Below are 14,946 nucleotides of genomic sequence, written 5' to 3'. Positions count from 1 at the left end.
TGTGTTTCAACTTCCAAAGGCTAGGAAAGTAGAACACTGATAAACATCAGGTCAGCCTGAGGTCAGATTGAGGGGGAGGCAACACTTCTTACAAATGAGCACAAATTGAAGAAAATGTGCTTTTCTGCATTTTTAAAAGCATTTGCATGTTTTACAAACATGTACAAACATAATTAAATTATTATACAGTTGAGAATATTCTTAAATCCTAAAATATAAAAACCAATTCATGATTTCTATCTCATTCTTACTCAAAGAAGTATTCACCGCTTTTTTTTTTTATAAAACTAGGCTGTCTATGCAGTAGAAATATGCAAATAGTTTTAAAATTGGTACTATATGACCAGAGAAAACAGGAAGAGAACTGTGCCATTCAAGAGGTAGACTACCCGAATGCACTGCAAAATACCAAGAAGTGTCCATTTAAACCTCTATATTTCAGAGAAAAAACACAAACAAGAACACAAAGTAAAAGAGAAGAATATGAAGCTCCCTCACATGACCTAGTTACAGATATGTGTTTTGCTAATTTGGTTCCTTTGGAGAAAAAAAAACAAGAAAGAAAATCTGATAACTATGGTTTCAACCTCATTGGTGCTACCAATTATCAATAAAATCTTGCACACAAATCTGAGCCAGCTTACAAGACGATGAACTGTCTGTGAGAAGACATACTCCATATCAAACAAAACTGGTGGATGTACAGCGTCTCACTGATGAGCACTGACTCTGCTATAAGTGGAAACCGACTGACAACACACCACGCTTAAAAGCTATCATATAACCGAAAAACTGTATCAGATGTAGCAGTAGATAATCTTTACATTCACTGTAGCCCCCACATTGATTCAATGTTGGGAACCTGATGACAGTGACACACACACACACACACACACACACACACACACACACACACACACACACACACACACACACACACACACACACACACACACACACACACACACGGCACAGTCCACTCACCCTGTTGCTCCCGTTTCACATTAGAGAGAGTGTTCAGTGTCCGCTCACTGACCAGCAACCAAGTGACAGTGACAGAAGAAGAGACTGGTGTGTGTGTGTTAGTGTGTGTGTTTGTGTTAGTGTGTGTGTATGGTCATCCTTTTCCTCAGGAAGTGATGACCAGTAGAAAGGGAACTACACACACATTTTCTCTCTCTGACAGAGTCTGGGCTCAGCAAAAGTTCAGACAGCTAACTATCATGTGGTCTGAGTGTGTGTGTGCAAGTGTGTGTGTGTGTGAGTATGTATGTGTGTGTGTGCGCGTAAGTGTGTGTCTCATTCCTCTTTTTTTATGTGCACTTGTCTCTGAATAATTGTACAGAATATGCTTGTGTATGTGTACCAGTGTGTTTAAAAGTGTTTTCTTGCTTTCTTGTATTTGTGTGCTCTCCTGTTTAAGTGTGTGTGTGTCTGTGTGTGTTTCAGTGTGTGTGCGTAAGGTGGTAGACATCAGATGCAGATGATTTCCTGTTGCTTCACTCTGACAGGCGACCTCATCATGCCTCTCTGGTTGCACTTCTCTCCCTCCGTTCAGTCACTCAGTGTCGGTGTGACAGCTGTGACGCACTCACTTCTGTCTCCTCATGCAATACCAACACAGTACACGGTAGCCTGCAAGTTGTCTGATTTAATTAGAAAAACCAGAAAGGTTACTCATATATCAATTTCTAACCAGAATATGAGAGCTGTTATCATAAACCGGAGTCAGACACTCGCTGTGTCCTTTACTCTTCTGATTTTATCTGAGGTTGAACAAAGGAGCTGACGACGATCACACTTCACTGTAATTGCACCTTGTATGATATCATGTCACAAAAAAACCCCTGATTGATTTTAGCAGTGTAGTAGAAACCAAAATATGACAGCTACGAAGGAGAGAGGGGTAAACTGATGCCATCGCCATACCAGTGACCCAAAAACATACCCTGCTTTATCATTTATTTTACTCTAAATGGGACCATAATCTACAGAAGCATCACGCTGTACTGAAGAAGACTTAAATGAGCAGTTAAGACAATAAACTCATTAGGAAAATGTTTACAGTGGTAATACATTAAGTAAAATGTAGAGTAATTTCCTCACTGACCTCTAAATAATCTTTTAGAAAGAATGCAGGTTTAAAGGAATAGTTTGGATTTTTTGAAGTTGGATTGTATTAATATCATTATCAACAGTATATCAAATACAATAGATGTCTGTTGTCACGCCTCTAGTGTGGAGAAGCAGGCTGGAGTGTGACGCAGAAGCGAAGCAATGTACTACTGTAAACAGGTTCACCAATTAAATGTATATTAGCCTAAAAATGTCCCAGCTGAAAAACTCTTCATCGGTTAAACTGTATGCTGTATTGGTATTTTCACCTCACAGCCTGCTCTGACAGGAAGCCAATAACGGCTTCAGTACCACATTTATGCTCTAATCAAAGCCATCAGACTCCATTGACAAAAACAGTAATTTTAGCTTGCTGAACACAGGAACCACTGGTCTGCCACTCATGCAATTAGTTACACTGTATAACTGTGTGACTTTGGTGAATCTGAACAACCCTGTCACACGACAATAACTCAAACAAAATAACTGGTCAAGGCAGCAGTAGACCAGCAGCTCCTGTGTTTATCGATGTAAATGTTTAAGCAGTGAAAATACTCTTAATATACATTAACAAACACTTAAACTTATATTATTTTGCTAGGTGGCTATAATACATTGTGTCACAGACCCCAATCCACAGCAGTAGATTGTTTAGCTTCCATGTCGGACTCCAGTCTGCTTCTCCAAATTGGGGACATAAAGACTGACATTTACAGTATGAAATATACTATATACTATGAAAAGTACCCCATACAACTCCACTTCAAAAATGCTGACCTAATCCTTGTAAGGCATTTCCACACTAGCTTCACTTTTCAGACTCAGACGCTACCTCCTCTTCTTTTATACAGTTTATGCACAGTAACAATGATAGGTTCTTTTTTTTAAATTAGTGTCTACTTTAATGTATTGTTTTATTGGAAATTTGCAAAGGCTAGCTGAACATCTGGCTTGAAGACAATGCTGACACTTTTACAGTGATGGTGATTAATGTGCATTGTCCTTTTAAAATATGAATAAATGAAAAAACAACGATAACCTAAGACAACACAGCATCTGGTAGAGTAATTTGTGTGTGACTGTAAATGTGTTCAAACTAAGCACAACGTAATGCGTGCACACATTCCCAGACCAAACAAGAGAGAAGTGGTTTCTTCTTATTGGCTGAGACAATGGAAAATTTCTGCCTGTATTTCCATTTGTACATAAGTTGCATGACTATACAGCAACGCACAGAAAGTTATGACATAAAACTAATATATCAAACAGAGCTGCTGAAACAAATACTTTGAACTGAACAAGCTGACTCACTTATCAACAAAATGAGACAGCGAAGATGGACTGACAACAATTCAGAGACATAGAGTCTCAGCTTGTCTGCAACCATCAATCATTCACTCACAACTGTGTTATTTTACCCCAAAGGGTCAAGGTTGGACAGGTTGGGTCAAGTGGTCTCACGTTAGCTTGACAGTAGTTTTCACTCCCTTCAAACTGCACGTGTGCACTGGGACAATAATCCTTCAAGCAATGCAGAGACAATTAGAAAGAATGTTGAACTGCACGTTTTCCAAGAGGGAAAGTCGTCAGTTCGTTGAATGATTAAGACGCAAAAAAGATCTGATGATATTTAGATGCGGTAACTGGTTTGATTATGACTGCTAGGTATCTGTTAAGTTATCCCGATGGTAATGAAACAGCTTTTGATCATTTTTGTACAGATTTTAGAACAGGATTTGCATCTATAACTATTCTGAAAAAAAATAATGATTTTAAGGCCATGCAAATGTTAAGCTAAAGTCTGCCCACACCAGGACAGACACACAATTTTTTAACATTTTTTTTTTTTTTTTTTAAAGATGTATTACAAAAGGTTGGAACATAAACATCAGTGACAAGTTGAACCTGCAGCCGAAAAATACAAATGCGAGAACAAACTGTGAGAAATGACTCATCACATCATATCAGAGAATTGTTTTTCCATCTAACACAAGACTTGTGTTTCTGCGCTAATCAGAAAAATGAAACTAATCATGTACCCAAGAGAATCCATCTGTTTTTCTACACATTTTCATGGACAAAAATTTTCCATGACTATTCAGTGACCCATAATAATTCTTTTCCCTTGCACCACTTGCCTGGCGTTTTTCAAACAAATATCAGATTTAAACTCTATTCAAACATAATTTTATGTAGCTGGCATACATGGAGGGAGAGACAGAACATGAAGAAATAAAAAAAGAAACATACCTGATGGAAAACAAAACTTTGTCACACATCAGCAGATATTAACGCTACATCATCTTGACAGCTACAGAAAATAAAAGTTACATTTTGTAAAAGGTCATCCTTGTAACATTACTGTGGGTAAATCTTAACATGCAATGAAATTCAATGACTTTTCAAAAACTTTCAATGATTTCTACTAATTCCTTGACTTTTTCAGGTTTTCCATGATAGTGGGAACCCTGATTCATTATCACTGTAACCATGATATTAATCAGACTCCAAGATTTAACACAACAGCCTTTGACAAATGCCAAGAGCAAAGTAAAAAGAAAAAAACAGTTAACAGTCAAAGGTGAGATTTTGCAATCTTATAAATTTAGAGCAAGCAACACTGTGCGACATGGATCTAAATAAACTTGGGTACGACATCAAGTTCGATGTATGCAGACTGTATGATGACAACGCCTACTGAATCACTGGCTACGACTTACATCCATCAATGTCTATACGAAAGAACAAAACGTCCTCAGCGTGCGTCATCATCTACGCCGCCTTAGTGGTCAGAGACAGAGGCTTTTGTCATTTGGAAATGGTAGCAGTTCCATCTAAAGTGGGTTGGTAAAATGATAGATGCAAAATGGGGAAACAACCGGCCTGGCCATGTCCAGAGTTCATAAAATACATCCGCTAACGTCTCTGAAGCTCATCAATTAACATGTTGTATCATTTGTTTATTCTAATTGCAGAAACGTAAAAATAATGTAATGGTTTTATGGGGAATTGGGGCTCAAGCTCAAGAGTGGTATTGTTCTTCTCATCAGACTTTTGGCAAGAAAAAGAATAAGCATATCAACTAAAATGTTCAACTATTCCTATAAACTGAACTGTGGATCTCTACTTGTTGTAGTGAATTGTACATCAGGAGACAAATATTCACAATAATGACACACCACACACCGTACAATTTTACGTCTGTCAACCACAACTCACCCAGATTTGAACAGACTCAATGAGACTTGGTCTGTCCAGTTGTCACGCAAAAACGTATGGTTATAGTCAGCCCAACAATCATAACAGCAAAAAAAGCCAAAAAAAAAGCCAAATGTTTTCGCTATAACACACTCATACAACTATTACAGTTTTTGAACAAAAAGGGCTAATCTAACTCTCCAATCTGTCAACCAAGCCTTTGATCATTGTAACATAATTTAATGACCTATTGTTACCATGTTCAGGATATGTTCGACATGGCTGTCAGAATAATTATGTGAGTGGGATATTAGGTGGGCCTTGAATTATCAGACAACAGGGTGACTGAACTCCCATGAACTGCACTCTGGGGAATTCTTAAAGGAACATATCAAACCCTTTCATGCAAACAAACATTAAAGGACACACACACACACACACACACACACACACACACCACTATGCTGTGTGTATATATATATATATATATATATATATATATATATATATATATAATATATATGCACATACATACATTCATACATTTAAAGTTAACACACACACTGTTAACCAAGGGTTAAGCTAAGCCCAGGGCTATACGATTCAGCCTGAACTTCTTCTAGCCTTGTGTTTAATGTCCGTTTGGACACGTGACAAATGTTTACATTCTATTATCACTCCTATTAAAGCTGCCTTGGATAGCTTCACTGACAGATAGTGGGAAAACCTTTCTGTTGATCTTTTTAAGTCTTTCCCAGACAAATTGTGGTTTAAGTTAGCAAGATAGGCTTACTAGGTAGGCTACCTCCCATTTCAGTTAATAGTTATCGAACTTGCGGCGGGTGTCAATACGACATCAGAAAAATATTACATTTTGGCATTTAATTTTGATTGGAATGAAAACCGTGTCGACGATATTTTAAATGTCTAACAGTGTTTAAATTTGTGTGGACCTTAACATCATGACATTTAGTAGAATTTGGGTTTGGTTTTCCGTACCTTACGACTAAACCTCAACAGATGACAAAGATGACACTGGTATGAGAGATTTGGAAGACACGGGACTTTAGTTACTTTATACAACTTAAAACCAACAAAATATCAACATCATCTGTCGTTAGTACTCTAAGTCACGTTGATGTTGTCTGTCACCCAGCGTCGGCACCTAAATATATACCTTTAACAACACTGTGGCCCGCTGGGTACCATCGTTACAACACAAACATAAAACATGCAGGTACTGATGACTTGACGAAGAAGTCATGTGACAGCACACCAAAATTTAGCCTCATGTTTGGTCAACTGTCAACAGGGCCAGCAAGCCCGAGGCTAAAGTCAGGTTTAGCCCACTTTGGAAAATGCCAGGATTGTGCCAGTGTGAAACTTTATTTTAGTCCCAGGCTAAAAGCTCACTTAGCCTGGGGCTAAGTGTAGTGTGAAAATGGCTAAAGAGACAAGAGATATCACTGTTGTATATATTTGTGTGTGTGTGTGTGTGCATGCGTGTGTGATCCATATGCTGCTCTCTGGGAATCTGCAGTTTTAACAACAATAATCTGAGGACATGAACTTTCCCCTAATTCCTTTAAATAGTTATGAGTTAATGGCTGATGAGTCTCTTGAGCCTCAAGAGCTTCCTCGCTGGATAAGGGGAAGGAGTGGTGCATGCTGTCAAGGCCTCTCTCTCACCCTCTGTCACAGACACACACATACAGAAACACATCTAAATACATGTATGTGCCATGCTGTCACTGTGAAAGACATATGTGTGAGCGCAGTGTATATAAAGCGTGGTTTGGGGCACTCCTTCCATCTATGACAGGAGAACAAAGTTAAAATCTATCTTTGTCTCACACACACACACACACACACTGACACACACACACCTCTAAACCTGAGAGGTGTTACAATTAAAAATGGAGCGTGAGGGTTAGAACGAGGAGGGTGAGGATGACAATGACGGCCATGGAGTTGAACACCTGATTCAGTCTACACAATCGTCATATATGATGATGTCCCATAGGTTATTGATCACTTTATGTAAGTGTGATCTCAGCAGTCCTGTGAGAAATCACTGTGGAGAAGATTTATGGCTTAACATGTGTTTTGACAGGAGACAGGGAGCGAGAGGAGGGCAACACCGTAGGAAGAGGGAGACGTGCAATGCGGGAAGGGTCATGCCCTGTTCTTCGAAGTGAAGAGGAAAAGACGGGAGTGGACTGCCGTCAGCTGCTGTTCAGCTGGACAATAACAAAACAACACATGACGTGATTCTTATTCACGGAACGTACTGTGCGTATGTATACCGGGCAAGGTGCACGCAGAAAAAAATCTGATTTTGAATCGTCTGTGAAAAAGGAAGGTGCAATGGGGGTTTGAAATGACCAAAATAAGTGTCAGAGTTGGCTCAACATCTAACCTCCTCCCCGTGATTGTCTAATCAACTGTAACTTGGCACAGCAGGCCCGTCAAGATTTGGCTTTCCCCACATGTTGAACCGCTGTGCACAGGACTGTAGTGAGAGGGAAACTCTGAATTTAAAGAGTGCAGAGTTAAAATCAAATTAACATGAGCAAAGGAGATAGTAATGGATTAAAAGGTATTTGCTGTAATGTTAGCTCAAACATTAAATTTATATAAAGTCATCAAAAAATAATAAATTAATAGGGAAAATGCGATTGGATCTAAAAGAAAAGAAAAGAAAATAATGAATAAAACTCCCTGTGCACAGGGTGCTGGTAGAAAGCAGGAACATTTAAAGTGAAAAACAAAGTTGACCACCGCACACTGAAGAACTTAACTGTGACTTTATTCAGGGCAAGCGATGCGTTTTGCCTGCGGCTTCTTCAGGTTCACTCAGTGAAAATCAAACAATTCAGATCAATCCAATTCAATTTCATTCATAAAGCCCATCATCACAAATCACAATTTGCCTCAGAGGGCTTTGTAACATACATCCCTCTGTCCTAAGACACACACAGCGACGAAGGAACAGAGAGGGAAAGCTTTTCACAGTCTTTGTTCCTGTTTCCAAGATCCTTTGGCATTTAACCATTAGCCAACTTTAAATTGAGGGGGTGGATTACATACATCACACATCATCTCTAGTAAGACCTGAACTGGTGATGTCTCCAGCAGTGCCACATTTAATATACCCACGTTTAACCTCGTGCACAGAGTCTGAGTCAGTCTTGAGTTCCCCAAGAGAGCGAGGTTTTGACCTGAGGAGCTGCTGTTTGCTCCCACATCTTTCTTAAAGGGAAATTGGGACAGAGGTTGCCAGATATCTCTACTGTCTCTTGACTAATATCTATGTTAAAGTGCATTGGCAAGGAAAACTCCTCTGTGTGTATGTTTGCGCGCTGACGTCGGTTGACGTCCGTATTTTGTATGTGTGCGGGTGGATTATCAAAAAAGCTAGGATTTGTTTGAGAGGATGCAACACTTAAGCACAATAGTGGCTGAAATGATTTGGGTCTTATCGTCATAAGGACAATTCATTTTTTTCTTGCATACAGACATGGAAAAATTTGTTAGTACCCTTACAGCTCATTGAAACAATGTTTCAATCCTCCTGAAAACTGCTTGAGTTAAAAGCAATTGTCTCATGTATACCTGTGTTCCTTTGGTATGTCATAGTCAAGTATGTAAGTAAATGTCTGTTTTCATTAAATATGGAATTAACAATAATGGATGTCAATTACTTTTGTCAGTGTCAAGTTATTTCAGAGAAAACTGTGGGTTCTTCTATTTTCATGGAAGGGTACCAACAAATTTGTCCACGTCTGTAGGTCTTGTTTTCATAAATTTGGCCATTTTCTTCTGTCATATGATTGTACTTAGTCGAATAATTGCTAAAATCTGACAACATGGTGATACTGTTTAAAGCTGTACCCGACTCAGAATTATGCCAGTTGAATCGGATTTGGCTGTTCAATACAAATACTCAGTGATTCGTTTTGATTTTCATATAAAGTCTGAACAGGGCTCTACGGGATGTTCAGTGTGACAGCAGCACAACATACGGTAAAGAAGCTAAAGGTGCGGCTTTCAAATGCGCAACAACATTTTTTGATGACACTTGATATAAAAAAAAAGCCAGACTGTATCCTATTAACGTGCTGTAAATTCACCCTTTCTTCACCTTAAGGTGTAGTCTCTCTCTCTCTCTCACTGTGTCACTGCATGCATGTCCACAGCTGCAAAGACTAGCATTAAAGTCAAGAGCACTCACTCCGCAACAAATTGGGGGAACAAAATGCCTTCGGAGGTGCACCGCGCAGAAAAAAAAAACACTGCTCGACTTGAGGCAATCTCAGCCCGAAAGCACAACAAACGCCACTGATCGGATTGTAAAAAATGGGTTTAGCCTTAACCACTTTATTAAAAGTAAAAACAAAAGTAGTTGTACCCAAAATGACAATAACAATACCTTACAATCTAAAGCATGCATCTAGTTAGGGAGGTGGCAATGACTTCAGGTGTCACTTAACATCCTGTATACATATGTTGAACAGGAAGAGAACAGAACTGTTCAGAAACAACAGCTTACTGTAGCTTCTGTTACTGTAATTGTGGGTGTAACTTTACTTCTGCTGTCGCACAGCATCCATCCAGTCTTTGGCAGGCAAAGGGCATTGTTTTGAGAGAGGATGTACAAAATAACACTATAAATGTGGATGGGAGACAATGTTAGATGCAATGTGATATGTAAATTGATAACATGTTGTCTCCAATTGCATTAAAATGCGCTTTTGCCTCATTTAAACACAGATTGTATTTAACTGTATTTAGGTGCAAAGAGGTGACAAGAAGAAAGTTGCTTTGACTTTGCCCTGAACTTTAATCACGTCTCAGACGGCAGGTGTTTTTGTGATTGATGCATTTTCTCTCTTCAATGTTGTGTCATTGTTCAGCGAAAGACAAAATGTCAACTGATGAGACGGTTATAATTGATTTATTCTGAAAAATGTTCAGAAGACTGTTATTAGTATATCAAAAAAGAAGGAAAACCTCTAAACACACACAGTAAACGAAACTTCTGAATAATTAAAACATGTTTGTCCAAAAGGTTACGACAGATTTACGTCATTTTGTTTAACTCATTCTCCTGTTTATGGACTTTTCAAACTGTAAAAAAGGCTTGATGTGAGATCTTAATCTACAGTACTGGAAAAAAATAAAAATAAGAATCACGTCCTGCTAAATACACTCTGCTAATCAAAATCCAGATTCTCATTAATTACAATAAAATCAGTAGATACAGGAGGAGACTATGTAAGACTATGTAAGTAAAAAAGAAAGGACAGCCTATAATGGAAACATAAAAGATTGACTAGAAGAGCTGAATTTTTCATCAGCAAACACCCTGCTTGTGCGCAAAATACTGCTTTGTGTCAAAATAAACCCAGCAAAAAATGTTGCCATGAGTAGACAGTAAATGGTGAAATGATTGGCCTTAAGGTTAATTATTACACCCAATTTAAAAACACTAATTGATGACCTTAGGGCTTAACTGAGTCAACATGGCCTCAGTGTCATCTGATAAAATCAATGGTGAACTTTTTTGAAAATGTTCACAAGACCAATAAGAAAAGCTGAACTGTAGTAAACAAACCAGGATGTCGGCGGCAAGGAGGCAAAAGCAAAGGAGGCGAGAGTGGTTAACTGTCTGTGGGCTGAGTGTGTCGCTCTCTTTTATCCGTTTATTTATACATATAGAAATGTGCAGTTAAACATATTCCTTCCTTTCAAGCGGTGATGATGTTTAGCTCTCACAGAGGTTTCACATTTAATGTTTTAAAGCCACAGCAAAGACTGACAGCTCTTGCTTTAAAATGAACCCAGATTTTCAAAAACTGAGACGAATCTTGGTGTGCAGACATCTTAACAAACCTGAATTTTTACACCAACTCAGACAAAGCTGTGTGTGGGAGTATGATGACTGCAGATAGTTAAACACGACTTTCATGCCGTGTGAGGGACAACATAAACACAGCATGGTATCTCGAAACACTCCTTTCATTTACGACAACAGAGCAAAGTCCACGTCTGTCTCAGTCATTCACACACACGCATACACACCTCTCTTTAGGAATTATATAACTTGATAAGCAATAATTCACCGACTGGTGCTGTATCAACACACTCAGTCCGGCAGTCAGACTTAAAGCACCTCACACACAGATTACAATCTATTTGGTAAATAGACACACACAGCTTTCCACACTCAACACATAAAAGATCCCAAACTTATGCTTAAAACCAAAAAAAACAAAGACATGGGACTCCACACCAGTATAATGGTGGTGGAGGAAATTATAATGAGACGCTGGAGCAAACCAGGTGCGCCCTCTTGTAAAGAACGGTTCACAGAATTGGCAAAAGTTGCATCATATGAATAAATCTCTTTTAGTCCCAAGGACAGGACTGAGAAATATGTGGAAAAGTGAAGAGACTACCAGGAGTATGTTGCTAATGTGGACAGATCTTGAGGTAAATTGTATCATATACATAATACTCACATACACACTCTTAATGTGTCTGAAAACTAATCAGCGGCTTGTTAGATTAGGTAATGGTGCCTATTAATGTAGGAATATGATTTTGATTTGTATGTTGGTACCTTTTCTTTCTTTCTGTGTTTGTTAGAATTTTGTATGTATATTTTTATTCATATGATTTTTATTCAATATATTCATGTTTACAATGATTGTATTATTTATATTAAATCATTATGGTTGATTAAATTATTATTTTCTTATAGCACTCCACACCAATATATATATATATATATATATATATATATATATATATATATATATATATATATATATATATATGCATTATTAATAAGAGAAATGACTTCTCATAACTTCTCCAAAATAGAGGTATTTCTCAACCGCAATTTTATCACATGTTCTCCTACTTTAAAATAGCCAAATTACATCAGCGATGACATGTTAACCTTTAATGAACTTTAAAAATAAATTTTATCATTTGGATAAATGGCTAATAATTTACTTATAGCACCAAGGGTAATTTCCCTGTTACTTTATTAGTATGGGTTTGTTTGGAAAAACCTGTAACTGAATATTTATTATTTTAAGAGGTATGACTTTCTCTCTTTCTAGTCATTTATATATTTTATCAACCTGGTTGGCTTTAAGGGAAGAGAGCATTTTACTTCTGGACAGCAACTTGTTTCTCTGACTTTTTTGCCTTTTTTTCTGTTCATTTATAATATATATTCCTATATTTTACAGACTGTATTATCGCTGAGTACTGAATGATATAACAGCATATACCTCTTTTTGAGATGGTATAGCCTGCTTTAGCGCTTTTATTACCAGCAACAGGTACTTTATACTTTTACTACTGTACTTTCCTTTGTGTATGTGGTAGATTGATGCCTGATGTCTTCCAGGTAGCGATTGTTCGAAAGTGCTGTCCATACACCGGATAAAAAAATTGCGGAGACTTTAAACTTGCTTGACAGATCAGTTATCACAGTGAACTTTGCATATGGATTTATTATTGTTTTATAATGTTGTGCCGTCTGCACTTCGAGCTGCATCACCACAATTAGATAAAAATTTGACTAAAATAAAAGCAGATGTGATGGTGGGTAGAGCTGCAACTAACGATCACTTTCACTGTCAATAATCTCTTGATTATTTTCTCCATTAATTAACATTAGTTGTTTGGTCTATGAAATGCCAGAAAATGGTGAAAAATGTTGATCACTGTTTCCCAAAACCCAGTGACATCAAGTGTTTTCTTTCATTCACAACCCAAAGATATTCAGGAAACAGAAAATATTAAAATTTTGGCAGGCTGAATCAGACAACTCTCACTTTTGTTTATTTAAAAATGACTCAAACTGATTCATTTGTTAATCAGATTGGCTGGCAATAGATTTAATAGCTGAAAACAAATTGATTAATTGGTTCAGCACTATTAAACTCTCAATGGTATATCCAGCAACATTTAAAAAGTTAGTTTGTTATGGTTGATATGTGGTTAAATTATTCAAGTGACAGAGTGATTTTGTGCAATTATGTGTTGTTTTTCATTTTTTTAATGTAAAGTAAGTCTTATGTCATTATGTTTATACTTTAATGTCTTGTAACTTACGGGTCGACAAAAAGCTTTGCATATGACTGATAAATGATCAATTTTAAAATTGTATTTAATTTGTAACAGGTGACTAGCACAAAAATGGTATTTGCACATGATAGAATAGTCTACGCTGTAAGAGGTGAGGAAGATCTAAAATGATATGTAACGTATTTACATGTGATGCTAATTTGATTATGAAATTAGTTGGCGATTACGCACGATTACATATTAAGTAAACTTATCTTTGACCCTTTAGACCTATAAACATCATGCTTAAATTGCTTTAGATATTTTAAAACATTTAGTTTACAAAAGCACAATAAAATGCTGTATATTTTACCTGATTGCTGACTGTCTTGCCAGATTATTGACATAAAGATCATACGAAGTGATAAAGAAATACTTCCACGGATGTGGTGAGCAACCAGACTCGCGGGCCGGCAGAGTCTGGTTGAGTCTTGTACAACAAACTGATCTGTTCTCTCCCCAAGTGCCATTATCATATCATAATAAAGCAACATTTGGCCAGTTGACATAAGCTACCTTGGAGCAACACAGCAAACCTCAGAGAGAAATCAGTGTTGGCCCCTGAGCTTGTGTTCACACAATTATTGCTGAGTCATGACCAAGATTTTCCACTCAATTCAAAAACACAGAACTGCCTGAATATTGTGCAATATCTGCAAATCCCTCACATGGCACAGAGAATAAAGACAGGGAGAAAAAAATACATTAAAAAAAATGGGAGTGACCCATGCAAAATGGAAAAATTCAGCATGACAAACCTTATATCAGAAAGAGTGAGACATCATTGAATATCTGCGGCAACAGCTAAATGACTGTGACATAAATAGAGTTTTGGACTTACCTGAGAAGTAGTGACTACTTTGATGGTTAAAATCTCTGCCTGGTGTTTGCATGTCAAACTCACACTCACACTGTGGCCCGCAGACACACTATGGACCGACACCTGACTGTGTGCCAGTTTGTCAGTCCTGTGACCGCACCCCCCCCCCCCCCACCCACCCCCCCCCCATCTGTGTGCCACTGGCAGGCTGTCACACTGCAAAAAAAAAGTGTCCACCTTAAAAAGATATTACATCCGGCAGTCTTTGGAGCTTCTTAAAACAAGAGGGAGATTTGACAAGGATGGATAAATCAACTGGTTTCCCGTTTGATTGTTTCAACAACTTTGAGGAGAAAATCAGAATAGAAAGGTAGTATAGTCCATACCAAGAGTTTTTGATGGATTAAATTACTTTTTAAGGTGGTTTGCAGCGCGTTAACATCCAACCAGCAGCCACAATGCACCAAACTGTGAACGGAGCGGAGGGTGACTGACCTGAGCAGTGTTTAGACGGAGCCCACTTGCGTTTTTTTGAAGTTGGATCGTCTTGTTTTCCTGCGTGAATTTGCGTGAAAACCGCGGCGTGTCCTCGTCGCCTCCACGGGAGCGCAGCAGTGTCAAAGTGTGTGTGTGCTGTGGAGGTTTCTGGTCATGCTGCTGCTGTC

At 38.0% G+C, this 14,946-nt stretch overlaps 1 protein-coding gene across 1 annotated transcript in view; it reads right to left on the bottom strand.

Annotated features, from left to right (window-relative positions):
- The window catches only part of pparg (peroxisome proliferator-activated receptor gamma), a 43,370-nt gene extending 28,991 nt beyond the window's left edge, over positions 1-14,379 (bottom strand). The window contains exon 1 of the mRNA XM_042506427.1: positions 14,303-14,379. Within this exon, the coding sequence (XP_042362361.1) occupies positions 14,303-14,354 (52 nt within the window). The 5' untranslated portion in view covers positions 14,355-14,379. The remainder of the gene's footprint in view (positions 1-14,302) is intronic.
- Positions 14,380-14,946: the final 567 nt, after the last annotated feature.

The sequence above is a fragment of the Plectropomus leopardus genome, chromosome 2 (genome assembly GCF_008729295.1).
Source record: "Plectropomus leopardus isolate mb chromosome 2, YSFRI_Pleo_2.0, whole genome shotgun sequence".
Lineage (NCBI taxonomy): Eukaryota > Metazoa > Chordata > Actinopteri > Perciformes > Serranidae > Plectropomus > Plectropomus leopardus.
This window is presented reverse-complemented; position numbering and strand designations above follow the sequence as displayed.